This window comes from Gallinula chloropus (genome assembly GCF_964237585.1).
Source record: "Gallinula chloropus genome assembly, chromosome: 9".
In the NCBI taxonomy this organism is placed as follows: Eukaryota; Metazoa; Chordata; class Aves; order Gruiformes; family Rallidae; genus Gallinula; species Gallinula chloropus.
This window is the reverse complement of record NC_140094.1, coordinates 100946-128340: the sequence shown is the minus strand read 5'-3', so window position 1 is coordinate 128340 and position 27395 is coordinate 100946. Positions and strand designations below refer to the sequence as shown.

At 44.9% G+C, this 27395-nt stretch overlaps 1 protein-coding gene across 1 annotated transcript; it reads left to right on the top strand.

Annotated features, from left to right (window-relative positions):
- Positions 1-5118: 5118 nt before the first annotated feature.
- LOC311194687 (A-kinase anchor protein 1, mitochondrial-like) lies at positions 5119-10328 on the top strand (the record flags this gene model as incomplete). Its single annotated transcript, XM_084267888.1, has 10 exons — positions 5119-5472; positions 5716-5782; positions 6616-6749; positions 7228-7354; positions 7721-7851; positions 8253-8430; positions 8718-8868; positions 9045-9112; positions 9845-9918; positions 10224-10328. 10 exons carry the CDS (start codon positions 5119-5121, stop codon positions 10326-10328), a joined length of 1389 nt encoding a protein of 462 aa, XP_084124014.1.
- Between the last annotated feature and the right edge of the window lie 17067 nt (positions 10329-27395).

Genomic DNA, 27395 nt, shown 5'->3' with positions numbered 1-27395 from the left:
CTCTGGATCAGAACTCCCATAGCCAGATGTTGCCGTTCGTGGACGAGGAAGTGGAAGTCTTTAGTTAAGCCTGGTATTCCCAAGGCTGGTGCTGTCACCAAGGCTAGTTTTAAGTTTCCAAAAAGCCTTTTGTTGGTTTCTATTACATATAAAAGGGGGAGACTCCAGGTCTTCACACAGTGGTTTGGCTGTTTGGCCATAATGCCTGATCCAGAGCCGACACCATCCTGCCACTCCCAGAAAGGCTCTCAGTACAGTCCAAGGCTCAGGAACACCACAAATTGCCTCTTTTCAGTCTGTCCCCAGCATTTGTTGTCCTTGTGAAATCTCCAAGCCCAAATATATTACAGTTTGACTTGCAGGTTGAGCTTTCTTCTTGGATACCTTGTACCTATGAAGTCCCCCAAAGTTTAACAGTCCAATGGTTCCCTGTATCCAGGCTGACTTCTCTTGGGTAGCTGTTAGAATACCATCCAGGTGTTGCAAGAGCAGCTGTTCTGGTTGCAGAGTCACTTTCTCCTTGTTTGTTCAGATCTCCAGTTCCTTTGCTAATTGGCTGCCAAAGTTGGTCAGGCTGTTTTGAAACCCCTGGGGCAGCCGTGTCCAGGTCAGCTGTACCTTGTGCCCTGTGTGTGGACCCTCCCCCTCAAAAGCAAATGATTTATGACTCTTTTTCCAGGTTTATGCAAAAAAAGCATCTTTTCAATCAAGCACTGTAAACCACTGATAATGTTCCTTCAGGGCAGTCAACACTGTGTAAGGATTTGTCACTACTGGGTGCAAGGTCCAGCTGCTCTTAGATCCTGTACCAATCTATACCCACCACTTGGCTTTCACACTGGTACAACGGGTGTGTTAGAATTTGATTCAGACCCTTCTAAAATCTTATCTTCCAAAACTTTGTTGATCAACCTTTTAATTCCCTGTTTTGCCTCAGGTTTAACAGGGCATAGTTTAATCCTGTTGTTAATGCTAACTGGTTTTGCCCTTTCTCATAATGGGTGGCTGGGGGTGGCTGGCCTTAACTCCTGAGTGATGCCCAATTATATTCCACATCAAACACATAAACAATATTTCAACAATCGTTTTTGGATGGGGTTTTTGTTGGTGGTTTTTTTCTTTTCCTTTTTTCCCTTTTTTAAAAAATATTTTTTTTTATAAAACCCTTTTAACTTCTTACCTTTACCCAGGCACCCACAGGGGGGTTGGGTTGTGGGGCTTTTTTTTATGCTTTGCTTCTCTCCAGCTGTACCTCTCAGGGGATAACAGAACCATGGAGCAAAGCTCCACACTGGCTTCGTGCACATCTCATTCACTCACATTTATACACAGCTCCAGCATTCAACTTTCTGTGCTGGTTTGGCCCTGGCTAGAGCCCAAATGCCCACCAAAGCCGCTCGCTCACTCCCCTTTTCAGTCAAACGGGAGAAAATATATACTGGGAGGCTTAGGAGTGGAGATAAGGACAGAGGGATCGCTGTCCAATTAGTGCAACGGGCAAAACAGACTCAGCACAGAATAAAAGAAAGAAAAGTACTTTATTACTACTACAACTACACACCCAGGGAACCAGAGTCAGGTGATGAGAGACACAGCCAGGTCTTAAAGCACCTTCCCCCCACCTCTTCCCTTCTCAGCAGACTTAAACATCATCATGATTTTACTCCCTTCTCCCCCCTTGTCCCCTGCCAACATGGCACGGGGAAGGGCAGGGACTGGGGAGTGGGCTTCTGGCAATTCCTCACAAGCTGCTTTCCTCCTCCAGATCTTAAAGCACCTTCCCCCCATCCCTCCCTTCTTTGCAGACTTGACTTTAATCATAAATTTACTCCCTTCCTCCCCCCATCTCAGCACAGGGAGGGGCATTGCACCTGCTGCTAGAAAGAAACTTGACTCTTATCCTGGCGTGAAACCAGGACTGTCCCCCACCTAGGGGAAATCACCCCCTCCTGAAAGGTCAGTGTGCTTACTGCAAGCAAATGGGCTTTGGAACAAGGACGGCCTGAGGCTGGGCAAGCCCGTGATGGGAACTGACGTTACAAAAATGCATCATGGAAGACCAGCCATCCTTTATCCCCCACGAATGAAAAAAGCATTTCTTACTACTGGGTCATCAATCTGAGAGACGCTGCTGTGGCTCAAAGCCAAGGTTGTTCAAGTTCTCCAAGGTGGGATCACTGCTGTCACTGGGTGAGTTGAAGTCGCACCCTCGGGCTCCCCCTGACCAAACTGGCAGCCCTTGGGCACCAGGATTTCCTGTCAAAGACAAGCCCACTGAAGTATCCTGCTTGCACCTTTGGTGAAAGCCCATAGTTTCAAAAACAATCCAAATGAGCTTCTGTAAGAAAGATCCCTAAGCTTTATAATCACCCAGATGACAGTGATGGGTCTTAAAGAGTGAGCTGACAGAGTCAGAATGATTTCACATCCACAGGGAGGGAGGGAGTGCCAACACTGGCAGCCAACCCAGGCTGGGGCATGGGAAGGAATAGAGGGACTTTGGAAATTACACTCCTGATACCCCTTGCCAAATCACAGCCCAGAGAACAGAAGATGACTTGTTCAGGTCTTGAGCAGTTAACGGAAGCACATTCCAATAAAAGCATCAGAACTATCCCTGTGAAAGGACACGTTTAGCCCCTTCTAGTTGAGCAGCCAGGCTGGGGAAGGGGCTGGAGGGCAAATCATATGAGGAATGGCTGAGGGAGCTGGGGATGTTTAGCCTGGAGAAAAGGAGGCTGAGGGGAGACTTTATCACCACCTACAACTACCTGAAGGGAGGTTGTAGACAGGTGGGTGATGGTCTCTTCAGCCAGGTGACAGGAGTTAGAACAAGGGGCAATGGCATGAAGCTGTGCCAGGGCAGGGTTAGATTGGATATTAGAAAAAAAATTGTTACAGAAAGAGTTGTCAGGGCTGGAACAGGCTGCCCAGGGAGGGGGTTGAGTCACCATCCCTGGATGTGTTCAAAAAAAGGGTAGATGAGGTACTTAGGGATCTGGTTTAGCACAGGATGGGAATGGTTGGACTCGATGATCTTCAAAGGTCTCTTCCAACCTTGTGATTCTTGTGATTCTTGTGATTCCTGATTCTAAGAGACCAGCAAACCCTTTCAGCTTCACAGCTTTAGGAGCAGAACGTGCAACAGGCAGGACAGAAAAGTACCAGGGCTCCAAATGGGGATTCCCCCACCCCCACGTGATTCTCGCACGTGCTTTGAACGCCCATCAGGAGAAACCCAACACTCATTGTGGCCATTGCATGTTTTGATGAGGTCAGCCCTTCGATAGGCTTTCCCCCACCATGACTGATCTACTGGAAAAACATGACACAGCCAGAAATGCCAGAACAAACACAGGACACGGCAGAGGCAACTGAAAGCATCAAGAACGGATTCCCTCCCAGTCTGGAAAGCAGTTACAGCACTCCCGTCAAATCTCCTGGGAGTATCAGGTCAGACATCCCAGTGTTTGGTAAGGCTAAAGCTAGAAAGAGGAGAGGAGCTGTGCTGGGGGCAGGGACGGGGCTGCCCAGCAGAGGCCATGAAGGAGCTGGAGAAATGGGAGAAATATGGGTGTGAGTCCAGGGTTGTGTGACCTTGTTTAAAGAGCACGGGTCCTGTGAGTATGATGGACAGAGATACTTCAGGTTTCATTCATTCTCGCTTCTTTTATTACTAGGACTTTACTGCTATGCCTATTCTCTTAAAAAATAGTAATTAAAAAATCAGTCCTGTATCTGCTGCAGATGGACTAATAAATCTCAAGTTTGACAGAGTCTTGAATCTCCTGGCTTTGTCCCCACCTGCAAGACGTGCATCCTGGTTTTCACCTGCTGCCCCCCTGTCTCAAGGCAACCAACTGTTGCCAAGCAAACACGCAACAAAGGTCTAGAATAGCAACGGTTGCCAGGGACCTCTGGTGACCAACCAGTGACGTCTGTCGGAGGGGCATTACTTGGGAGGTCACTTTCCAGAGGGGAAGCACTTCTAGTCTCATCTGGGGAGATCACCTCTTGTCTTTTCAGGAGAGATCACCTCTAGTCTTGTTGGGGGGGATCACCTCCAGTCTTGTCTGGGGAGATCACCTCCAGTCTTGTCTGGGGAGATCACCTCCAGTCTTGTCTGGGGAGATCACCTCTTGTCTTGTCTGGGGAGATCACCTCCAGTCTTGTCAGGAGAGATCACCTCCAGTCTTGTCAGAGGAGATCACCTCCAGTCTTGTCTAGGGAGATCACCTCTTGTCTTGTCAGGGGAGATCACCTCTTGTCTTGTCTGGGGAGATCACCTCTTGTCAGGGGAGATCACCTCCAGTCTTGTCAAGGGAGATCACCTCCAGTCTTGTCCGTGGAGATCACCTCTTGTCTTGTCGGGGGAGATCACCTCAAGCAGGTCACACACGACAGCGTCCAGGTAGGTTTTGAAACCCTCCAGAGAAGGAGACTCCCCAGCCTCCCTGGGAAGCCTGGGAGGAATTTCCTTCTCTTCTCTTCTTCATTTCTTAAGTCTTCTCTTTGATGGCTCAGCCAGGTGACAGTAGAGATGGTAAAGCTGGTATTTACTCAGTCTGCCCTTTCTCCAGACTTTATCCTACCTCCTGGGTCTGGGATTCCTGAGGGCCCCTTTTAGACAGGTGGATCCTGTCCCTCTCCAACAGGTTGGAGTCACCAAAGAACATCCCCTTGTCGTCCAAGACAAACCCCTGGCCTTAGTACCAGCCCTGTAGCCAGGAGTTGAGAGGCGTGAGATTTCCCAGCCTGTTCAGTAGAAGGAGGAAAAGCCAACTTGTGCACCAGTGTTTTCCAGTCACACCCCCAGGGCTCTCTGGTCTGCCTTGATTCTGCCTGGTGAAATTGTTTGAAGTATAAAGGTGAAGTAAGGTGAAATCCAGAAGTCTTGGTGCAAAATGTCCATATATCCCCAGTCTTAGGTAGGAACTTGTTGTGTGCTCTCTGGTAGGGACGTGAATTTAAGGAGCAGCTGGAAAACAACCCTGTTGGTGCTCACAGAAACACCTTCAGGCATTTATGTAGCTTCAGCCTTTGTGTTACTTTCCCAGTGATGACTGTAAGGTGCTTTCTTGTTTCTCCTCCCAGCTGTAATCCCTGAGGCTGTGTAAAATGGCTGGGCGCTTCCAGAGAGTCCTGCTGTGTGCCATACCTGGAGTGCTGGCACTTGCTGGCTGCTGGTGGCTGTACTGCCAAAGGAAGAAGTCTGCCGGCTCTAGTCGGGAAGAAAGAGCTGCTGCAGAGCAGCAGAAAGAAGCGCCAGCAGCGAGCACTGAGGCCAGAGAGGCAGCCTCCAAGGAAGAGCAGTGCCCAGGGGATGAAACCTCGGCCTCCCTGCCCCTGGAGTTGGCAAGCGTTGCTTCCTCTGGCTGTGCACCTGCCTCTGAAGGTGGGACGAGTGTGAAGGCCCCGTTGGAGAAGATGTCGTGGTCTGATGAATCAGGCCAGCAGCTGGACTTGCTGAAGGCACCTGAAAGCCAAGATGTGCCTGCTGAGCAGAGCTCAGCACCAACAGAAAAACCTCCCGCCCTGGCTCTGCCTGAAGGCAGCATCGTGCCCCACAGTGAAGGCCTGCAGAAAGAGGATGAACTGGCCTTGCATCGTGGCGGTAGCAGTGCAGCAGGGATGGGTGAAGGTCCCTCAGGAGGTAAGGGATTTCAAAATCCTTGGGGACCAAGAGTTTTATGTGCTGTACCCCTTCTGCTTCAGAACATGTCCAGATCTATCCTCTCCCTGTTTAACTTCCTCAATAGAGGAAGATTTAGCCCTTGTACAGGTGGGTATGCATTTGCTCTCAGAATTCCCATCGCTGTTGGCTCCAGTGTTAGCTGGGTGAATTTCAGGGTCTGCTGCAAAGGGGTGAATGGGCTTGTACCCTTTCAGCACGGAGTTTGCTGTCCAAAGTGAAGCATGTGCTTGAGTAGCCCAGTGAAATGGGCCGTGTCTGGGTGCTGAACACCCCGCTGGTTTGAGACCTGCTCATGCAAATGGTTTCTGCTTCTGTTGAGGCAGCCTCCAGTAAGCACGGGGTCCTTCTCTCTCTATGGGCTGCTGCTGAATGGAAGCTGGATGGCAGCAGGTTTCTGAGGTGCTGCTGGGCGAGGCAGAGTTGTGCTCTGAGGAGCTGTGGTTGAGTCAGTCGGTTGCAGACCAAGTGCCCTGAACCCTGTCAGTTCCGTGTGAAGAGCTGGCATGGCCCCCCACGTGCTGAACTCCCTGTGAAGAGCCCTGATGAAGCCACGGGGAACTGCAAAGTCCCTCTCTGCAGCAGCTCTGTTAGCGTGGCTCTCCTCACGCTGGTCGCTTTGACTTTGTGTCTTGGCTTGACTTCGTGCACCGTGGCACTGTTTGGAAGGAGTCCTGCTGAACTCAGGCCTCTGCTGCATTCCTAGAGCTGTGCAGCCTTTTCTTCAGGTCTAAAAGGAAACTTTGGGTAGGTGACGTGCAGCAGGACTTTCCCCTCTCTGAAATACCCCAGACCCCAATACAGGAGCCTCCTGGCTGAGTGCAGAGGAGAAGCTCTGTGAAACGCTGCATTTTCCTGGCCTGCTGTCTGGTAGCTGGCTCAGGAGGGCTGTCTGAACGCTGACACGTGTGCATGTCTCCTAGGTTTGGATGTCAAAACCATGGACTCTGTGGGCAGTGGCTGTGCCATGGGGAAGATGGTGACGCGCCAGAAGTCAAAGCCTGAAGAAACCTCCACCGAGCCCGACCTGGTCAGCTGGGAAATAGAGGTCCCAAGGGTAAGCAGCCGCTGGCCTGCTCACACATCCTGCCCTGCGCCCCCTACCCATCTCCTGCTTCTTCCAGGCTGGTGCTGGCTCAGAGCCATCCCAGGGAGATCAACAGCAAATAACAAGGATTGAAGTGTTTTGCATAGCGTTAGGCTCAACAGGGGTGAAGAGCCAGTCCCAGCTGTAAGCAAGAGGTGTCTCAGGGCTGTGTTCAGGGTAACACTGGCTCATTGTTCCCTGTTATCTTCCATCCATGTTGTTCTCCAAGATGTGAAGATGAATCTATGAAAAATGAGCGGTATTTACTGGCCTGTATCTACCCTGACTTATCCCAGACCAGCTCTGCACTGGTCCAGCATGGCCTTTACTTATCCTGCCTGGCCCTGCACTACAGGAACTGGGCACATGGGTGAAATAAGCCCCAGCAGGGAGTGTGGTTTGACCTCCATTCCTCCTCTTGACTGCTGCTTTCCTCTCTTTCACAAAGGGTTTAGTTGGCCGCTTGATTGGCAAACAAGGAAGATTCATGAACTTCCTAAAGCAAACATCTGGGGCCAAAATTTATGTCTCCTCACCACCTCATCTGCGTGACTCTCAAGTCTGTCACATTGAAGGTAAGCGAATCGTCTCTGTGCTTGTGGTCCAGTATGTAGCTCGGGGGCCAGAATGAGATGGGCAAGGAATTAAACAGCACGTATCTGCAAATGCAAGCCTTGCCTGTGAAGGATGTTACATTAATTGTGGGTGAAAACTACCTGCCAGTGAACTGGGTTCATCCTGGAAGCTAAAGCGGTGCGATTGGGGCCTGGTGGTCTTGAGTGTCTCACGTTGGTCTGACAGCCACCTACACGGCCGGTCTGTGGAACCTGAAGCTGTTGATGTGGTGCAGACAACTTTTGGTAGCTCTGTTTCTTCACGGGGTGGGGGGTGTCCTCAGCATAGCTGTGCCACAGACTTTCTACGGGACGTTTATCTTCCAGGCTTCCCTCAGCAAGTAGAAAAAGCACTGAGCCTGATTGGCCAGAAGTTCAGAAGTCTGCGCCTCACCAACGTCCACACTCCACCTCCACCAACACCACCAATCCCTCGTTTTCTCCCGACGACTTCCTGGGTAAGTCCCAGCTCTCTGGCTGCGCTGATGTCGGGGGCAAAGGCTGCTGTTGGTCACCGCTGTCACAGTACGCTCGATGCAGGTGGCTGGTTCACAGAGGCCCTCACAGCCAGGCTGGTTTTGTGTAGCTCTCTCTTGCCTGGCTTGTGTCACTGTAACGGGCCAGACTGATCTTCCTGTTGTAAAGTGGCCTTGCCCCAGTTCTGATGTCCTTGAGAGCAGCATGGAGTAGCTTTATGCTCCTGATCCAGAGCAGCCTTTGGAAGTCAAATGCTGGAGTGGCAGGGACTTTGCACCCGTGGCTGTCAGCCTCAGGCCACACTGGTGGACCATGGAGTGGCTGTGAATGAAGCTTGTGTTGCGGTGAACTCTAACAAGATTTTCTTTCTTCCACGTGACAGCTGTGCCTCCCAGAGGGAACTGCTGTGGAAGTGGTGGTGTCAAACCAAGTCAATGCTGGCCACATGTTTTTACAGCAGCATACACACCCCACTTTCTGTGTCCTGCGTAGACTTGGCCAGCACATGAATGTCTGCTACTCCCATCCAGATATTCCCACTCTGCCAACTCCAGTAGAAGGCAAGTAACTCAATTGCTGACACGCTGTTCACTTGAGAAACTTGTAGGGTCGTGCAAAAGCCTGACGCCCCTGAGCATGGTGGTGGCAGACAGACTTGAGAGTCCAAGGCAGCTCTGCTGAGTCGCAGCTGCAGGCGGGTCTGATGGAGGGGCAGGGGTGTGGAAGGGAGATGGGAGCAGCAGAAGGAATGCTGTTGCTTCTCAGGAGGTCGCTGCGCAGCGCGGCTGATCCACCCGAAGGGCTCGTTTCTGGGCATCCACTCACCCTGAGCTCTTCTGCTTTGCAGTTGGCACGATCTGCGCGGCTCCGGCTCTGGATGGGGCGTGGTTACGGGCTCAAGTCAATAGGTACTTTGAGGAGACTGGTGAAGTGGAGCTCCGCTACGTGGACTACGGAGGCTATGAGAGAGTGAAGATCCACCAGCTCAGGAAGATCAGGTCTGTAGCTCCTCTGCTGCTGCCGCTTGGATTGCTGGGAGCGTGGTCTGGGGTCTTTGGAGGGTCGTTACTTTAAACTGAATTCCTGCTAAAGCAATTGATTAATTGCTGTAACCTTCAAGGACACAGGAAAAACTTAAATCCAACTTCTTTGGGTTTGTTCCCTTTTCTTTCAGGTCTGACTTCTTATCGCTGCCTTTCCAAGCAGCAGAAGTTTTACTGGATAACGTGGTCCCTCTGGCAGGTAACGGAGCTCTCGAGACGCACCCTGGGTGGTGCTCCGGCAGGTTTCCCTGGGTGCCAGCTGTGCACCAGCCTTGATTCTGTCTCAGCCTTCTCCCTCCCCTGTGGAGCGCAGCCTCTGGAGGGACTGGAGCGAGGGCTGGAGAAACATATTTTCTTCCAAATGTGCGAGCGAGTGTGGCACAACCTGTCAGGCTCCAGGGGAGAGATGGGGAAGGGCCAGGCTTTCTCCTGTGTGGAGGGAGGAGAGAAGGAATGACTTTACTGAGCAGCAGGTTGGCAGGACGGGCAGGGTATAGGTGAAGTAGCTGGAGCTACTCTGCCACCTTCTGTCCCGCAGGAGTTACCAAGGCAAATTTAGCTTTTAATCTGCTAGACAAACACCTGAGATTTTCCTACTAGTCAGAGTCAAAACAGCAATGGCAGCTGAAAGGTACTGCAGAAGTCTGCTCTTCTGCCTTTCAAGCCTCCCAATTCACCCGCTGCTGGTGTTCACGCGAAGGTGGCTTTAGAAAGCGCTCGGTCCTTTCCCTTCAGCAGCACAGCAGGGATAATACTTGTGTGACCTCCAGCTCGATAGGCTGGGTCCAGCAAATGCCTCCAGCAGTGGCAGGGGAGGGTTCTCTGGCTGGGCTGCAGTCGGAGGTCAGGCAGGGTTGGTTGCATAGTCCCTCCTGGCCTGTGAAGCCTGGCCCCATCTCATCTGCTGCCTCCCGCTCTGCTCTCTCCACAGACGAGGATCACTTCTCATCCCAAGCGGACGCCGCTGTTGTGGAGATGACCAGAGGCGCAGTCCTGCTGGCGCAGGTCAGTGGGAGCTGTCTGGGAAAGCCTTGCTGCTGCTTTGAGTGCTGCTGTTGGCCCCTCTCCCCCAGCATCCTGTGTGTGCCCCAGGCCAGAACAAAGGCCCAGCTTGGACGCCCGGCTGCTGGGCAGGGCTCTGGTGGAGAAACCTTGGTGCTGAGACCTTCTTGGTGCAGCATCGGCAGCGCAGTGGCTGACGCTGGCCTTGCCAACTCTGTGGCTCAGGGCAGGGCACTGCTGAGAATCACTCAGGCTGGCGACCAGGACTGGTGTCTGTCTGCACGCTGATGTCGGTCTGTCTTTTCCAGGTCACAAATTATGACAGTGCAACAGGTCTGCCACTGGTAGAGCTCTGGAACTCGATGGGAGATGAGGTGCGTCTGGCCACATGCCTGTTTTTTCGACACTGTTAGAGTTGATGATGATGATGCAGAGGGTGGCATAGCAACTGGCTGATGGTTCTCCCCAGTGGCCTGTTCACCTTTCTACTTCTTTTCCCCCCCTTTAGATGCTGTCAGTGAACAGAGCTCTAGTAGAAGGAGGACTGGCTCAGCAAAACAGACTCAGCACAGAATAAAAGTGATTTATTACTACTACAACAACACACCCAGTGAACCAGAGTCAAGATAATGAGAAGCACAGCCAGGTCTTAAAGCACCTTCCCCTCACCCCTCTCTTCTTAGCAGCCTAAAGTACTTTCACAATCTTATTCCCTTCTTCCCCCCCTAACATGGGGTGGGGTGGGGCAGGGAATGGGGAATGGGGGTTTTCAGTCTGTTCCTCCTGAGTTCCTTCTTAGCTGGGGGGGCATTCCACACATCCACCCTCTTCACCTGCGGCACTGTGGTGTCCCACCCACAGGGGACAGTCCTCCAACTTCTCCAGCATGAGTCCTCTCTACTGGGGAGTCATCTCCTCACCACAGGCCTCTCAGTAGGACTCCCTTCCATGGGTGCTGACCTTCGGGCCCAGACTGCTCCAGCCTGGTCCCCCACAGAGTCACAAGTCCCCCAGCAAACCTGCTGATGCGTAGATCAACCTCTCCACAGGCCATAGATGGTCTCTGCTCCCCATCCTTATCCATGGGCTGTGAGGGGACACCCGCTCCACCATGGTCTTCTCCACGGGCTGCAGGGGAATCTCTCTCTTCGGCACCTGGAGGGCCTCATTCTCCTTCCCCCTCCCTCCTTCCTCCCTGGCTTCTTACATCTTCTCACTCCCTTCTCTGGTGGAAAAATCCACCTGCCTGTGGGGTTTTTCTCCTCACTGTGATTCCCAGAGGTGCTGTGACCATCACCGACTGGCTCAGCCCTGGTCAGCAGCAGCTCTGGCCTTGAATTGGCCGATGTTTCCTCTCTGGGTCCTGCAGAGAGCGTCTGGCTGCTGCTTGCAGGAGCCATCTCAGCAGCACAGCTACACAAAACTGCAACAGCTGTGAATCTGTAAATAGAAAGGAGATTGAGGGGGGCTTCAGGTAGGCAAACGTGGCAGTGCTAACAGACAGGGAGACCACCTCCAGGTAAGGGAGGCATGTGGAAAAGGCTCTGTGCCATCCCTACTCCGAGGGGATCCTCAGCACCGACCTGAAGATCTGAACACAGGACACCACGATGAACACAAACCACCCAAAACCTAAACAAGCTCTGACCACAGTTACCCTGAGATAGGGCCGTGAGCAAGAGAGCTTGAGGATCTGGGGGATGTCACAGAAGAACTGGTCAGCAGCATTGCCATGGCAGAGGGACACTGACAATGGATTGGCAGTGTGGAGCAGAGCATTGTGAAGAGCAGCTCTGTGACAATATTTTTAAGTAGAAAAATAAAAATTAGCATCAGCTTTTCTTCTGCCAGAGAATGGAGCGAGAAAGTGTAAGGAACTTTGCAGAATACAAGGTCAGTGGAGAAGGTCCTCCAAGCCCTGTAGCAGAGTTTCACCTGCAGCCCGTGGAGAAGACCATGGTGACTGAGGCTGTTCCCCCGCAGCCCATGCTGGATGATGTGGAACAGTGATTCTACTCACAGAGTGTAGAGGTCCCCACGCCTGAGCAGATGCAGACACCGAAGGAGGCTGTGACCTCCTAGGAAGCCTGTGCTGCAGCAGGTTTGCTGGCAGGGCTGTGGAGGCCCCATGCTGGCACAGTCTGTTGCTGAAGGACGGCACCCCATTCAGGTGACCCACACTGGAAAAGCTGGTGATGATCAGAAGCTATGTGGGAAGGGCTCATGTGGGAAGGTTCACGGATGACTGTCCCCCATGGGTGGGACCCAAAACTGGAGGAAGGGGAGACTGTGAGGAGTCCTCCTTCTGAGGAGGAACGAGCGACCGAGACAACGTGTGATGAACTGACCTCAATGCCCATTCTCTGTCCCCCTGTGCCGCTGAATCGGAGGAAGGAGAAAATGAGAGAGTGAAGTGGATCCTGGGAAAAAGAGGGTGGGATGTGAGTAGGTGCTTTAATATTTATTTTTTTTCTGTCTCTGCCTTTCTCTCCCATTGCTCCTGCCCCTGCTCCCCCTCCTGAAGCGAAGTGACACTGTCACCCTTCAGGCACTCGCTGGCAGAGAAGCTGCGATGGGCAAGGTGGAAGAACATTAGACGTAGAGGGGCTCTTTCCAGTGTTGATGGTAATAAAAATGTAAAAGCTCAACAGGCCTTATTCTTTCTCACCACCAGAAATGTTTCTGATGGAAATGTTTTTGAAATATGCTAGGGGAAAGCTTGGCTTGCCCTGTGAGCAGTCAGGAGTTGGGCTCCATGATCCCTAAGGGTCCCTTCCCACTCAGTATAGTCTAGGAGTCCAGGATTTTATTTGGTCACAAGCATCATCATGACAGTTGCCTCCTGACAGCACCACACACGGCCCTGGTGTCTCTGTTGCCCTTATCAGTAACACGGCCGTTGTGCCTCTCTCCCCCTCCATGACAAGTGCCAGGGTCTGGCACTCTTGGCAGCCCAAGGCCTGGACAACCACGTCTGCACGGCACCTCTGATTTCTGGGCGGCCACATTCCTTCTGGTGACAGCTTTGCCCAATTTCCAGCCATGAATGGCCAAGCCCGTAGGACCGACTGCTCAGACCGGGGCACCAGGCCCAGGTGCCTCGCTCGGCCCCCTTTGCTGGGTCTAGCTGAGTGCACAGGGGTCTGAGAAGCCTCCCTGAGGGTGGGGGTGCAGAGGGGTCGAGTCGAGGGGCCTGTGGGGCCTCGGCACCTCGTTAAGATCAGCCGCAGGTGATGCTGGCTCACCCCGTGCCACCTCAGCAGGCCGCCAACAAGCGGCTGGCTCCTGGCACAGGCCTGAGCTTCTCTGGGCCTCAAGAAGCCCCAAAGAGGGCTCTTTGCTGGCCCTTTTTTGCTGCAGATCACTTCCCAGTGTGGGCATCCCGGCACTGGAGCTGGTTTCCTTTGTGAGGAGGAGACTGTAGCTGCTGCTCCCGCTTGCCTTATGTGAAGCCTACACTGGTAACCAGTGTCGGTGGGCTCCTGTGCCTCCCCAAAAGCCATCCCAAGCAGACTCCTCGGGCCAGGCCTATACGTAAAACTCCAGGGATGGGGATTGACGAGGAGGGGACCTGGGGGGCAGGCCCTCTGCCCAAGGGGCAGCAAAATAGCACCGGGGAGTCATCCACAGGAAAAGGACGCTCCCCTCACCACAAAACCTCTTTATTCTCCCCCATTAAATTAATTACAGGGGGAATCAAGCAGCTATCATTCCTATGACAGTGTCAATCCTATCAAGGGCTAACTGCACTGAAGGAGCTGATGGATACCTTTAAGCCCAGAGATCAGTTTCCTTATAGAAGACATAATGAGGGTTTGAAGGGCTATTCAGACCCTGTCAAAAGGCAAAAGTTAGGGAACAAAATATCTATATCATTTTGAAAAGCCATACAGAATGTCTCCTTAGGTTTTGCACTACCAACTACTTCACATAAAAAAAAAAAATGGGAGAAATGGGCAGATAGAGTGACCAATAATGGGAATGCAGTCTCTTTCTGCTAATTAGTGCCTGACTTATCTCTTTCCCATGTGAGTAGGTTCAGGTTTCTTGTGTGATTTAAGTCACCTAGTAAGACCAGAAAAAAAAATAATGCATTGCTCTTCCAGACAGGTAAATCTAAACAAAATCCTTGAGCTTCCCTGGATGTGCACAGTCCTGATCCCATCTGTAGTGCTGGGGAGCACAGAGCAATAAATCCTTTACCGGTGACAAGTCTCCCTTTGGTCTGATTCCCAGGGCGGGGGGGGTGGTGGGGTGGGGCCTTTTCCTTTCCAGCTTCTGTCTCTTGCTAGATGAAGAAGGGCCATTCCTTACCGCCTTGGAGAAACCTTTATTTGAATTCCATGGGCTCCCAAAGTGTCATTCCTGGTCTTCAGTTTTGGGTACAGATGAATGAAGGTGACACACAGTTTCCATCACATGAAATCCACACTCATGGAGAAGGGGATCTTGGCAACTCTCCTCCACCCCCAGTAATTCCCATGGGAGCTCCCAGGAAGAAGGTGCCTATTTTGTGCCCACCAGGACTGGGGCAAGAGGAATCCCATCTCTGGTGGGTTTGTGAAAGCCATAGGCCAGAGCTGCATCCCCTTCCAGCCCCAGGGCTGCAAAGCAAGGATGAGGTGCCTGGAGTGGCTCACCTGAACCCCTTCCTTTCACAGGGGTAGAGTCCCCTCCCTGTCCCTGCCTGGAGGTCCTGCCTCATTATTAAACTATCAGGCAAGAAAACTAAACCTCACAGCCTATTCTTGGCACATAGTAAGTACCCACAATGATTAAAAACAATAAGTTACATCTCCCTCAGCTTCTCTTTGTAGGGGAGATGCTCCAGACCTCTAATCATCTTTGTGGCCTCCTCTGAACCCTCTCCAACAGTTCCACAACTTTCTTGTATTGCGGGTCCCAGATCTGGACACAGTACTCCAGATGGGGCCTCACGAGGGCAGAGAGGGACAATGACTTCCCCGTCCCTGCTGGCCACCCCTCTTCTGCTGGAGCCCAGGATACCATTGGCCTTCTGAGCTGCAAGAGCACACTGCTGGCTCATGTTAAGTTTCTCACCCACCAGAACATCCAGGTCCTTCTCAGCAGGGCTAGTCTCAAGGAGCTCTTCTCCCAGTCTGTATCTATGTCTGGGCTTCCTCTGGCCCAAGTGCAACACCTTACACTTTGCAGTGTTGAACCTCATTAGGTTCACCTGGGCCCACCTTTCAAGCCTGTCAAGATCCATCTGGATGGCATCTTCTTTTTTCACCTCTACACTTGAAAGGACACCTTGGATTTTTATTTCACTTACAAGATTCACTCCAGTCTGTTTCATCTGTGCCAACCATTTCAGAATTAATAAACGCACTTCATTTGTCTCATCTGTTTCTTACAGAATTTATAAACATTTTACATGTTTCTGTGTAATTTCATCTTCCTCCATACTTTCTTTTGTGAGAGTCTTCTACTGGATGCAATAGGCTTCCCTGTAAATGTCAGATCTGATTTTAGGACTACCGCCCCACTTTATTCCTATATATTTTTAACCACACAAAAACAAACCAAATGAAACCAAACCAAAGAACATTATTAGAAACCTCAAACTAGCACCAGTTTCTTTTCTTATCATTTGCTTAAGTTGAAGCCTAAATAAAGCAAACGGTTTCTTACTCATCCATAGATTTGTTGCCTACTTTGTTCAGCGCTCCTCTCCCCCTTTTCTTACCAGCTCCTAATACTGGAAGGCAAGCTTGCAATCATTACTATTGGTCTATTCTCAGAGCTCTCCTTAAGGTCTTGAACTTATTCAGGTTATACTCCACATGTGTGTCTGAGTTGTTCTGGAAAGCCCCTGATATTATTTAGGAAACCTCATATTTTTATTATACCATCTTTAGTTGGGTATGTAGAGGTAGATTGTGCTACCCTTTCCTGTATGAACTCCAAATCAATTTATTTTCTAAAGGGCCAACAAAAGGATTAGATGTCTCTGTTCTCTTTCTGCATTTGGCCTTAAATTATTCTTTGGACTTCTATTGTCTCACAAGATTATGTCAGTATAATTACATTTTCAGTGACAAAATGCTTATTGGAGTTACCAATTTTAAAATGTTCTATATGTGATACCTTAATTTTTCCTTTTTTACATCTCTTTAGTTCTTGACTCACTACCTGTGCCTCTTGGTCATCATCATGACGTTTGCCTGGTTTGGCTTCCTTTGTCTTTCCTTCATACTTCAGCTGTCTTACAGGTCTGAATCACTCTACTCTCAAAGGAAACTGAACAACAGATAGAGGTGAGGTTAATATCCATGCCATTTAACTTCATCTCAGGAAAAAGTTAGATATTTAGCCTAACTAAACTGTCTTACCTACCTCTGTCATTAACACAAAGAGAATGACACTTCCAGCCTGTAATATAATCTACACAAGTTTCTAACCTAGGTAGAATAAATCAGATTCTGAGGAGATTTTCTCTGGAGATCTTCAGCTCTTTCCTTTATTCTTGTGAGAGAATGGATACTGACTTTAACTAGATGCCTCCCATACAGATATCTGAATTTAGAAGAGGCAACACTTATGCTTCCCATTTTCCCTAAAATCTGACACTCAACAAAACTCACCCTATATAACAAGACACAAATACGTTCTTTCATGCATTTGAAATCTACTGCCTGTTGTTTGGCAAAGGTTTTTAAAAAAGGTAGATGTTTGTGATGCCATCTGCCAGCTGAACATCACCATTCATTAATTCACCTTTGGAGTTCTCAATCTTTTGCTCACTTCCAACCTCCCTCGCCTGTCTCTTGAAAACAGGGTATCTGGCAACAGAGTGCAAACATGAAATCTTGAAGAAGTCATGAAATAACATAGTGGGTGAACCAAAGTATGGAACAGAAAGGTACATAATACACATTCCGCTTTCTTTTGTTAGGGATAAATCACAGTTACTGAGTTTTGCATCATTTGTGGTTATGGTAATATTATGTAGACTTGAAAAAACAACGGCTTTAGACAGCATGTGGAGCCACAGTTCCTGGCAGTTTGGGGTTTGATTGCTCTTAGATGCTAGCTGTGATGGATTAGATATGGACAGCAATGGTGTAATTTACCTGAGTGGGAGAAATGGGTTTCAGCATCTTGGAACAGAGAGGTCTTAAAGCACTCTACATTCTGAACAACTGTTTTAACAGTCTGCTTATATGTGGGTAACAGTTTTTAAATGAAAATTGCAATTCAGTTGTCCATAGGTGCTTTTCAATGTGTATAACCATCTGGGAGTTAGACCCTACCAGCAACCATGAACCACATAAAGGAAAAAACTCACAGTGATCAAGCGTCACAGACATGGGAAAGAAAGTCCTCACTTGTCATGATCACAGGCCTTACAGAGGTTACAGAATGAACAGCACCAGATATGGACACAAATTCTTCGCTCTTTCTCTTTTACAGTGGATCTCCTCTAGAGCACTAAACATGGTGCCGCTGGTGGAGCAATGCAGGTGTTTAAGAAAGGACTGCACGGTAATGCAGACATCTGTTTGGTTGGGTCTCATGAAGATCCATATAAGCTGCTTGGAACGCACAGCCAAGCCTTGAGCAAACATTACCCTGATGCAGGCAAGTGACATCTAGAGATTCAGTACATTGGACTGAGAAATATCCTTACCTCAGCAGCATTTGTTTATAACTCAGGCATAATGTATGATCTGAGCCGTGTGATTTATCCAGACATCTAAAAGAAAGACATAACTTTGCCAGAAGCTTATTCTGGGGTGTCAAAGCAGATTCTTTTTTTTTTCATCAATGGCTGACAATCCTGGCTCCTTTGCTGAAGAGGCTGTCAGTGCTTTTCAGAACATGTGCTTAAAAAAAAAAAAATCTCTGCACTAGGGGAAATATCTTAAAAGCAGTTGTGGAGAATTTTCTCAGAGTCTTGAAAATAACATATATTGTGAAACACTGTTCACAAGGGCATTGAAAATCAGTGCTGCTCTGTATAGTGTTTCTTGCAGAAAATCACACAATGTGATTACATACCTCTTGATAGGAGGTGTCAGCTCCTGTGTTATGGCCAAATTCTAACCTGGGTAATTACCTTGTGCTTATCTAAATTCCCCTCACAATTTCAACTGAATAAGATCTATTGTTTTAGTTCACACCCTAAAATGCTGAAGTGCAGCATTACTGTACTTCTAACCAGAGAGGGCTGCATTTTGGTCATTAGTTTTGTAAGAATTTTCACTTTCAGAGAGTATTGGGCAAATTGTCATTGCATAGAAACTTGTCCTAGAATTTTTTTCTAACATCAGAAATGGGAAGACTTGTAGCTAAAGGAAGCCACTATTAGTTAGAAAGCCTAAAAGGTTTGATGTCACTCAAGAAAAAAGAATTACATGCACACACACATCTAAGTCATAATTAATGTAATATATATCAGCATATATTCCATACACACTCAGAATTGATCTTATTATTAAATATCTTCTTTTCTGAAGCAGAGTAAAAAGTATGAAAGAAATGTCCATGATTTCTCCCTCTCTCCATATTTACAGTTTATGTTTGAATAATTTGCAAAGCCCTTCAGAGCCTTCTGCTGCTATACAATTGGCTAAATCAGAGCTGAACAGACAAAACAGGCAAGACCTATGCTTCATCAGCAGTCACGTCAATTAAAGCTTATATACTGTTGGGCTTAATCTAGAACTTCCTAAACTCAGCAGACATTTATGTTTATTACCTTGAATGCCAAGGCTACTGAGACACGTTTGTTTTCCTTCACCTTTATTTTTTAAAGAGAAAATATACTTCACAGAAGCTCCATTTGTGGTCATCACTTCAGTAAATGTAAGCATATATCCTTCAGGCAAATGAGAAAGTTGATTTCTGAATGCAATTATTTTACTCATTAGGAAAAAAAAAAAAGGAAAAATGAGAAACAAAATCAGACAGTAAGCAACCTTATTTTTTCTAGTCACATCATGTACCCCGTGTTACGTCTTTTTCAGTCGGCCTGGTCTTCTGATATCTGGCAATAAATTCCCATTTATACATACTTCTGTGCTTTATCCCCTATCTTACAAATTCACAGTTAGTTTTCCTGTTCCAGTTCAGAAAGACCAGAGGTTAACAGATGAAAAAGATGTAGGGTAAAAAAGGCCATCAATCATGTAAATGAAAATCCTTATGGAAAAAGGTGGGCTTAAGGATGCAGAAGTAGCCTTTGCCTTGGCATTTCAGTGCTCTACTTTGGTTTTAGCCACTGCTTTCACATATTTTTGAACTATTGCTGTCTAGAGTCCTAGCTCTTAACCATTTTAATACAACCAGCTATTGAACTGATTTTAGTATCAAGCACAACATTTAAAGCATAAGAACAGGTGGGACATAGCACCAAGAATGTTCTAGAGAGTACAGTTTTCAGCTCAACAACTCATGTAAATGAAAAAGGGGGGGGGGAAAGCATAAAAACACCACCTAGGCTTTCATTTAAGGCAAGTAGTCCAGATCTAGGCACCAAAAATTCCGGAAATTAAAGTCACATTCTATCTGCTAGAAGGTACTAATTATAAAACAGATAACTTTAGTAATTTTAACACAATAGGAACAAATCCCAGAATTATGAGCTTAACCTGTAAAAGGACTGCTTCAGAGTTCAAAACACATGAACTCATGTCCTCACATAAGTTGTGGACACCACTGTTCTGGGACAGAATTTATGTTATGTGAACTTCATTTAGCTTAACTACATTACCCAAATCAAATTAAGTCAAGTCCCCAAAGACAAATTTAAAATTTTACACATATTCCTCACTTGACTTTGTTACACAGTTGAGTTTGTTAGTAATTAAATGCTGACAGGAACATCCAATTGAAATGCAAAGGACCAGAGTGTAAGTAACTACTGAATATGCAAAAAGAGGAAAACAAAGGGGGAAAAATACTATTTGGATAAATTTTTATACATCAATGTAGTAACAAATGAGCTAATCTGTGAAGGCCATAGCCCTTTGACTCTTGCATAAATTAATAAACCTTTAATGATGTTTTGTGATCTCATATCACAAGCCCCCTTGTTTCTACCGAAAAAAGCCAACTGCGAGTGGTAGGTTTAGTTTCCAGGACACTTCTCCCTGAGATCATAGAATCATAGAATTGTAGGGGTTGGAAGGGACCTTGAGAGATCACCGGGTCCAACCCCCCTGCCAAAGCAGGTTCCCTATCTCATATCACTCAGATAGGCATCCAGACGAGACTTGAATACCTCCAGAGCAGGAGACTCCACCACCTCCCTGGGCAGCCTGTCCCAGGGCTCTGTCACCCTCACTGTGAAAAAGTTTTTCCGCATGTTGGTGCGGAACTTCCTGTGCTCCAATTTGCAGCCATTGCCCCTTGTCCTATCTCCACAGATGACATGGCAATGCAACCATGGAAAGGAACTTCTTGTCTATATGTAGTTTATTCTTAAAGGCTAATACAGAAGAGAGAAAGCAAAATGTCTTTCCAAAATACATGCCTACTGAGATTGTTCACAATCTGAATTGACCTATTTGTTTTTCCAGTACTAAAGGTTTTTTGTACATTTTCTGACCAAAGTGTAAATTTCTACAATGGAGTTTTGTTCCTCAAATCCTTTAAAAATAACAAAAATAACCCTCCCTGCTAGTCCCAATATTCCTATCTGGTCATTGGTTAGGTTCCAGACTCTGACTTTTCCTTCACACACCTGACTGTGTGTAAAGAGACAAAGTTAACGATATTGCTACTAGGACAAGTCAGGCGAATAATTTTATCTACATTCAGTTCGCCAGCTGTAACATATTTCTTTACCTTACTGGGAATATTATAAGGATAAATTAATTCAAAATCTGCGAGATGCTGAGAATGCACAGCAATGAGTTCCAAAGAGAAAACAATTAAATAAAGCAGCTGAGTGTGTAAACCACTGCTGACCAGTGTTTCTTACACCACTCCACTACTGCCCCCGGACAGAAAATACATCTGGACAACAGGCAAAGAATTATATGTGCTATATACCCTTTGCTGTGCTTTACATTAAAACTCTTAAGCAAGTGTTCTCATTCCCACAGTCTCCATATGGTCAAAATGGTTTTGCACAATTCTTAATATCAATTTCCTAACCAATGCAACCTGCTTGTCTATCCCAGAATGATGGGTGGGTTGTGATTTAGTAGTTATGGGTTTCAGCAGCACTTAAGTAAAAGACTGTTTGTTGTTTATAGTTACTTTTCTGTTAAATGGAAAATTACACTCTCCAAAAAAAGACTAAGTTATTGGCATTATTCCAACATGGTACTGACTGACAAATGCCAATTTACTTGTCATCATATTCGGCATGCCAGTATTAACATTTTCCTAACTGATTTAGAGTTTTTCTCACATACCAAATTTTAATAGCACCTCCTTAGGGTTATGAACATGTATTTACTATATGATAGGTTGAAAAAATAAAAGAAAATCCACATTTATTCATTATCATATATATAATTTACGTTGGGTAAACTGGAAAATGCTTTCAAGAATCAACTAACATGAAAAGCATATTTGATAAACATGAATCTTTTTTATAATTTATATGCTGTTTTTCCAGGTTTCTGCAATATGTTCTGACTTATATCAGGGTACATTATGATTTAAATATAAAGATTTTTTTTTAAAATTAATCATAAATACTACACAAAGTGAGATCTAAAAGATCCTAAAAAGACAAGAGGACAATTAAATATATAACTGGAAAATGTGCAGAATCGTAGCTGTAAGCACAGAGAATCCAAAGCAGATATACTCTATTTCTGAGTTTCAGCAGTGGAAAAAAGGATTGGACGTGCACTCATATATTAACCTTTCTAACCTGTCAAAATCACACACTCAGTACACCAGACCCAGCAAGCAGTTACAGCCAAAACCTAACTGCCAATTTCTTTTGATTTAAGAATAGAAATTTAGAGGTCTCTTTTTAAATTTTATTTTTTCTTTAATGTGGAGAAATACACAACAGGTTTTAAAACTGAGGAAACCATAAAAGCAAAGGAAGAACAAAAGGACTTGCAGAAAGTGTATGCACTTGCATATTATCATTCTCTTGAGTGCTTCATAACTTGCAGTGGCTGAAATACTGATATTTGATTCATGCCTGGGAAGGGAATGAACACTTTCTTGTGTTTAGCTGGGTTTAGCAGTAATAACACACTGAGGTCTGTGGGCTTTACTTCAGCTTAGTGGAACACTTTGAATTAGCCACTGTCAAAACCACTTGACTGGCTGCTCAGTGTACCCTCGTACACAGCAGTGTGCAACCAGCCAATCACAATGCCGAATATTAACAAGGTCATGGTAGTGTAAGACACTCCTATAACTCAGAGATTACAAAAGACATTAAAATTCTGATACCCCATTCATAAGGAAAAGATTGTAAGGAGAACAGAGAATGGCACAACATTCATTCATTGTGTGACAAAGAATATAATGAGAATGGGAAATAGTACAAACATAACTCATTCTTGTTACAGCTTTAAGATTGTAATGTCATGGTTCATATCACATACTTAGGAAGAAAGGTATGGCAGGAGAAGAGTTGCGATATTAAGCATAGTTAATCTGAATGCACTACACATTATTATATATGCAATATAATAAAAATTTGAAACATTAGTTAGAAATGGTTTGTTAAAATTGTTATAATTTCTCCATAAATTTTTGTTAACATTTTATTAATGCTGTTGATATGAAGGGTTGCAGTGTATATGTATACTTATTAACAGAACTGTCCTCACAATGTTTTTACTCATGTATATCTTTAGAAATCAATTACAATTAAAAATAAACATATTGAGGACAGTATCTGTGCCTTTCCTGATACACATTACGAATCTGCCAAGACAGAGGCAGTGATGTTTAGTCATTTTTTCTGTCACAGTGAAATGAAATAAAATCATTAAAAAGTGATGCATTTACCTCCCGAAATTATGGAATAATTTTAGTTATTGCTCATCTACTACTCAGCAATGTGCAATATCCTACCTAATGTAATTGAAGCATTTAACTGATAAGACATTAAAAATCTTTGACCCCCTCAGAGTCTGCCAAAGCCCAAAACAACCTCTTTTATTCATCAGGCTCTATGCAAGATCACCAAATCAATGCATTTTATTTTTGTTTTAATGGTAAGTCATTAACTTTGTGGTCATTTCTGTTAAATAAAACCAGAACCATTCTCAAAGACACTCCCAGTGTATTAAATTTCAATAAAGCAATAGTATCAGATGTTATCTGCTTACTTGCTTTGACACTGCTGACTGGTTCTATGTATTGTCTCTGACCTTTGACTGGGCACATCCAAGACCAGCAGTGAGGACTTCAGCACAACTTTTGTAAAGTTTGTTTGATCTAAATTGAGCTCCAAATGTTTGTAGGGTTTCAAAAGATCACTTTCAAAGATCCATACCTAGTGCAGGGAATGAAGAACAACCTGTAACTGCTATATACTTTTGCAATGCTCAGGCTGTATTGAGTACATTCAAGATTAAATAACAACAATAATATTAACAACAATATTTCTTGGTTAGCCTTATATAAAGGTTTCTCAGAAGAAACTAAAAGAATTACCTTCTAGGTTGTAGAGTAGATACTGCACTTGGAGCATCAGTGGGAAATCACTGCCATCTGAAGGATCTTGGTATCATAACCAAACACATAACCTTAAAAGTATAGCAGAATTCCAGAAACTTTATCCAAGAGCATGCTTCATAAGAGACCTGACAAATCTTTAATAATCTAAGATCTCTTAAATTTTCCAACTCCACCCCTGTGTACAAGTGTGTTGCTCTTGCTTTGGTTCTGTATTGTCATGGAATATGCAACTCCTTGCATGTTTGCAGAGATTGCATTTTACCAATTCTTATTTGTCAGCATTCATACTCCAAACATCTTAGTTCTACATTCAAATACGGTTTTGACCCCTTGACTATCCAATGGAAACTTCCATTCCACTTATTTACATATGAACGTATAATGTCAAGGGAAAGGTAGATGATTATTTGGTTTTATCACATAAATCAACTGCCAACAGGCAACTGAAAAGCAGATTTGTAACTTAAAGATGATATTTACATCGAAGGTCAGACAGGCAGCATTTTTAAGTGGTTCTAGAGGTGCTCTAGAACAGCTTCACCCTTCTTCCTTAACAGAGAAACTCCATTTCCCCACTGCTTCTATACATCGCAGAACCAAAGACAAACAGATGTTGGAAGACGAATGTAGAGGAAATATCAAAAATAATTTAATCTTGAATTAGAAAAAAAATACAATGAAAAGAACAGGTCTTACATTGAAAGAAAATCTACATGTTTTCTGCTAAAAAGATTTTGAAATTAATCAACATCTAAATATGATTGTTCATTGTTCATTCAATATTCATAATATTTCAATTAGATTTATTGTGATGAAAATAAAAGCTGCTTTCTTTTTTTCTGTCCTTCAATGTGAAAGCTATGATATTAACAATATTGTAAAATTATGGATTAGACTTAGACCATTGATTTGCCCAGAAGACAATTGTTTCTCAAGAATCATAGTTCTATTTTCAGAATATTGGGTAAAATGTAAAGGAAATTGCTTTTGCGTGGTTACTGCTTTTTCTAGTCTAGGTGGATTAATTTGATCCTATATTTGTATGAATAAGTACATTCCAAAAAGTGGAAAATATGTTTTTATAGTGTTAGTTACATTTTAGTATCCGCATTACATCCGGGTGCATTGTCAAAACGAGATAGGTGTAAAGACCATGAGCAAAGGAAAAAATGTGATTGTCTGAAGGATGTTATGACAGTTCTGTATGCATAATACATGCATCCCAGGAGGCAATTCTGCATCTGTTACATATATTTATGTATTTTTACTTGTACTTTTGGAGATATTTAAGATTTATGTTGATAGATTCTTTCCCCTTAAAGACAATAAAGGAAAACATGTAACAAGGGTACAATTGTGTTAGGCAGTGAAGAGAGCAGGGTGTGAAAGTTGTACACGTGGTAGGCTCTGTGAAGGTTAAGAAATTTTTATTCTCAACATTTAGTAGCCTTTCTGTAGTGGCTTTCAAAATGCTTTCAAAACAAGCCTCTAATATATGTGCAGCTAAAGTATGTTTCTGTTCATTAGAATGACTGAGGGTAAGAAAACAATTGCTAGATGTTAAAGACTAACACAGAAATGATGAAGACATTTGTGAGTGAAAAGAAAAATCCTGAAGTCTCAGGGAATGAAGAAAGTGATGATAAATGAAAGCAACAACACAAGGGTAAAGAGACAGAAAAGATAAAATGGCTAAGGAGACAGTTTTATACAACTAACTGTTTGAAGAAACAACACACTACACACTGTGTTGCACTGTAATGACATCTCCTGACCATTGAATTTTGTATGAAGAGATAGATGAGCCTTCTACTAGCTTCCATTACACAGCAGGTATTTTTTAGTCTCTGATACACAGGAGATTTGAAAAACAACCTTCTTCAGAAAATTCTTAGATAAATTCAGAGGACAAAGGATATTTCTGCTGTTAAATTTTGACTCTTTGAAAGTAAGTTCTGTACAGCCTTCTTTCAATGTTAGAAGAGCATCTGCAGAAAGAAACAAATAGAAAGGTGTGCCTCAAGGCATAAACCAGAAAGAAGCTCCAACTTTCAGTTGTATGTAATTCTACAATTGTGTCTTATATGTTTTTTTGAAGTTTCTTTTAAAACATCTTCTATCAGTCACTGATGGAGAAAAGCTTTTACACCAGATGAACTGCTAATCTGCTATGTCAGTTATTACATATAAAGTTAAAAAAACCCTAACATGTTAAAGACAGAAGTATGAAGCAATACTTGAAAGTGAAAACATAAATTTAATGGATAATATATTCTACTTCCATCCATTTCAAAGTGATTCTCATTTAAGAAGAGCAGAAGAAATGGAGATCCTTTGAGGAATTTAAGACACCCCACAAAAGTTGGTAAAAAAGTTATTGCTACTAACTAGGTGATAAAAGTATATTTTCATATATTATTGATAAAAAACCCTCTAACAATTCGTATTTCCTTTAGCTGGAAAGAATAAGTCAGAAAGTTACCAAATTGTACCCCTGTTGACTAAATACAGTTCATAAAAGAGATCTACAGTATAGCATAAGTCATAAATAATGTTATGCTGTCCCCATGAGACGAACCTTTGGGGAAGATGACTGACCTGGATAAAGAGGGAGCTTTTGATGGAACTCAGGAAAAAAAAAGGAAAGAGCTGGCAAAACAAGAAGAATACAGGGATCTTGTTAGGTCATGCAGATAGAAAATTAGAAAAGCAAAGCCCAGCTAGAAATCAGTCTGTCCACTGTTGTAAGAGATAACACAAAGTGTTTTTATAAATACATTAGCAACAAAAAGTGAGCTAAAGAGAATCTCCATCCCTTACAGGATGTGAAGGGGACCATGGCCACCAAGAATGAGGAAAAGGCTAAGGTACTTAATACCTTCTTTGCCTCAGTCTTTATTAGCCAGACCAGTTGTCCACAGGGCATTCAGCCCCCTAAGCTGAAAGACAGGGATGGAGAGCAGAATGAAACTACCATAATCCAGGAGGAAGCAGTCTACAGCCTACTATGCCACCGGGATACTCACAAATCCATGGGGATGGATGGGATACACCCGAGTACTGAGGGAGCTGGCAGAGGAACTTGCCAAGCTCTATCATTTACCAACAGTCCTGGTTAACAGGTGAAATCCCAGACAACTGGAGGTTTGCCAATGAGATGCCCATCTACAAGATGCACCTATTTATCAAATTTCTTTGCCCTTAGTAAAATCAGTTCTACTAGGATGCTCAGGCATGTTTTAGCACAAGACCCAGAAGCCAGAAAGCTGGGTATTCTTACACAAAGTATTTTCAGCTAGTTTCCTTTCTCATTGGAATAAGAGTTTAGGTCACCTTAAGGTAACTGACCAATAGAAAAAAATAGAGCTTTGTAACGTTAAAACTTTTCTGAACAGGTGGTTGGGTTTTGCTTTGGACATTCTACAGAAGAATAGTATTCTCTGAAGGTCCAACATATTTCATTGCAGGTAGGGCAAAAGATTAATTTTACCCATTAAAGTAGCTCCATAAGCAAATGCAAGTTACTTTGTGAATTCTGAAACTTTGATTTTTTCTAGCATTCTTGCTAAAAATCTCTGTTCATCAGTAGAAGATAAATTAATGGGTTGCAGATGAAGACATCTATTTAAGATGTTTAAACCACACAATTAATTGGCATGTGAAAAGTTAAAGAGTGAGTCAACCATAGAACATAAAAATGTATAAGCACATAAACTATAGCACTCTTTTCCATGGCTTAAGAGGCATCATGCCATCCACTTCATTAATCAAGGGAATGCCCCAGGTTTCAACACTTGATGATTTACAGTCATTCTCCATACATGCTCAACTATAAGAAGATGAAG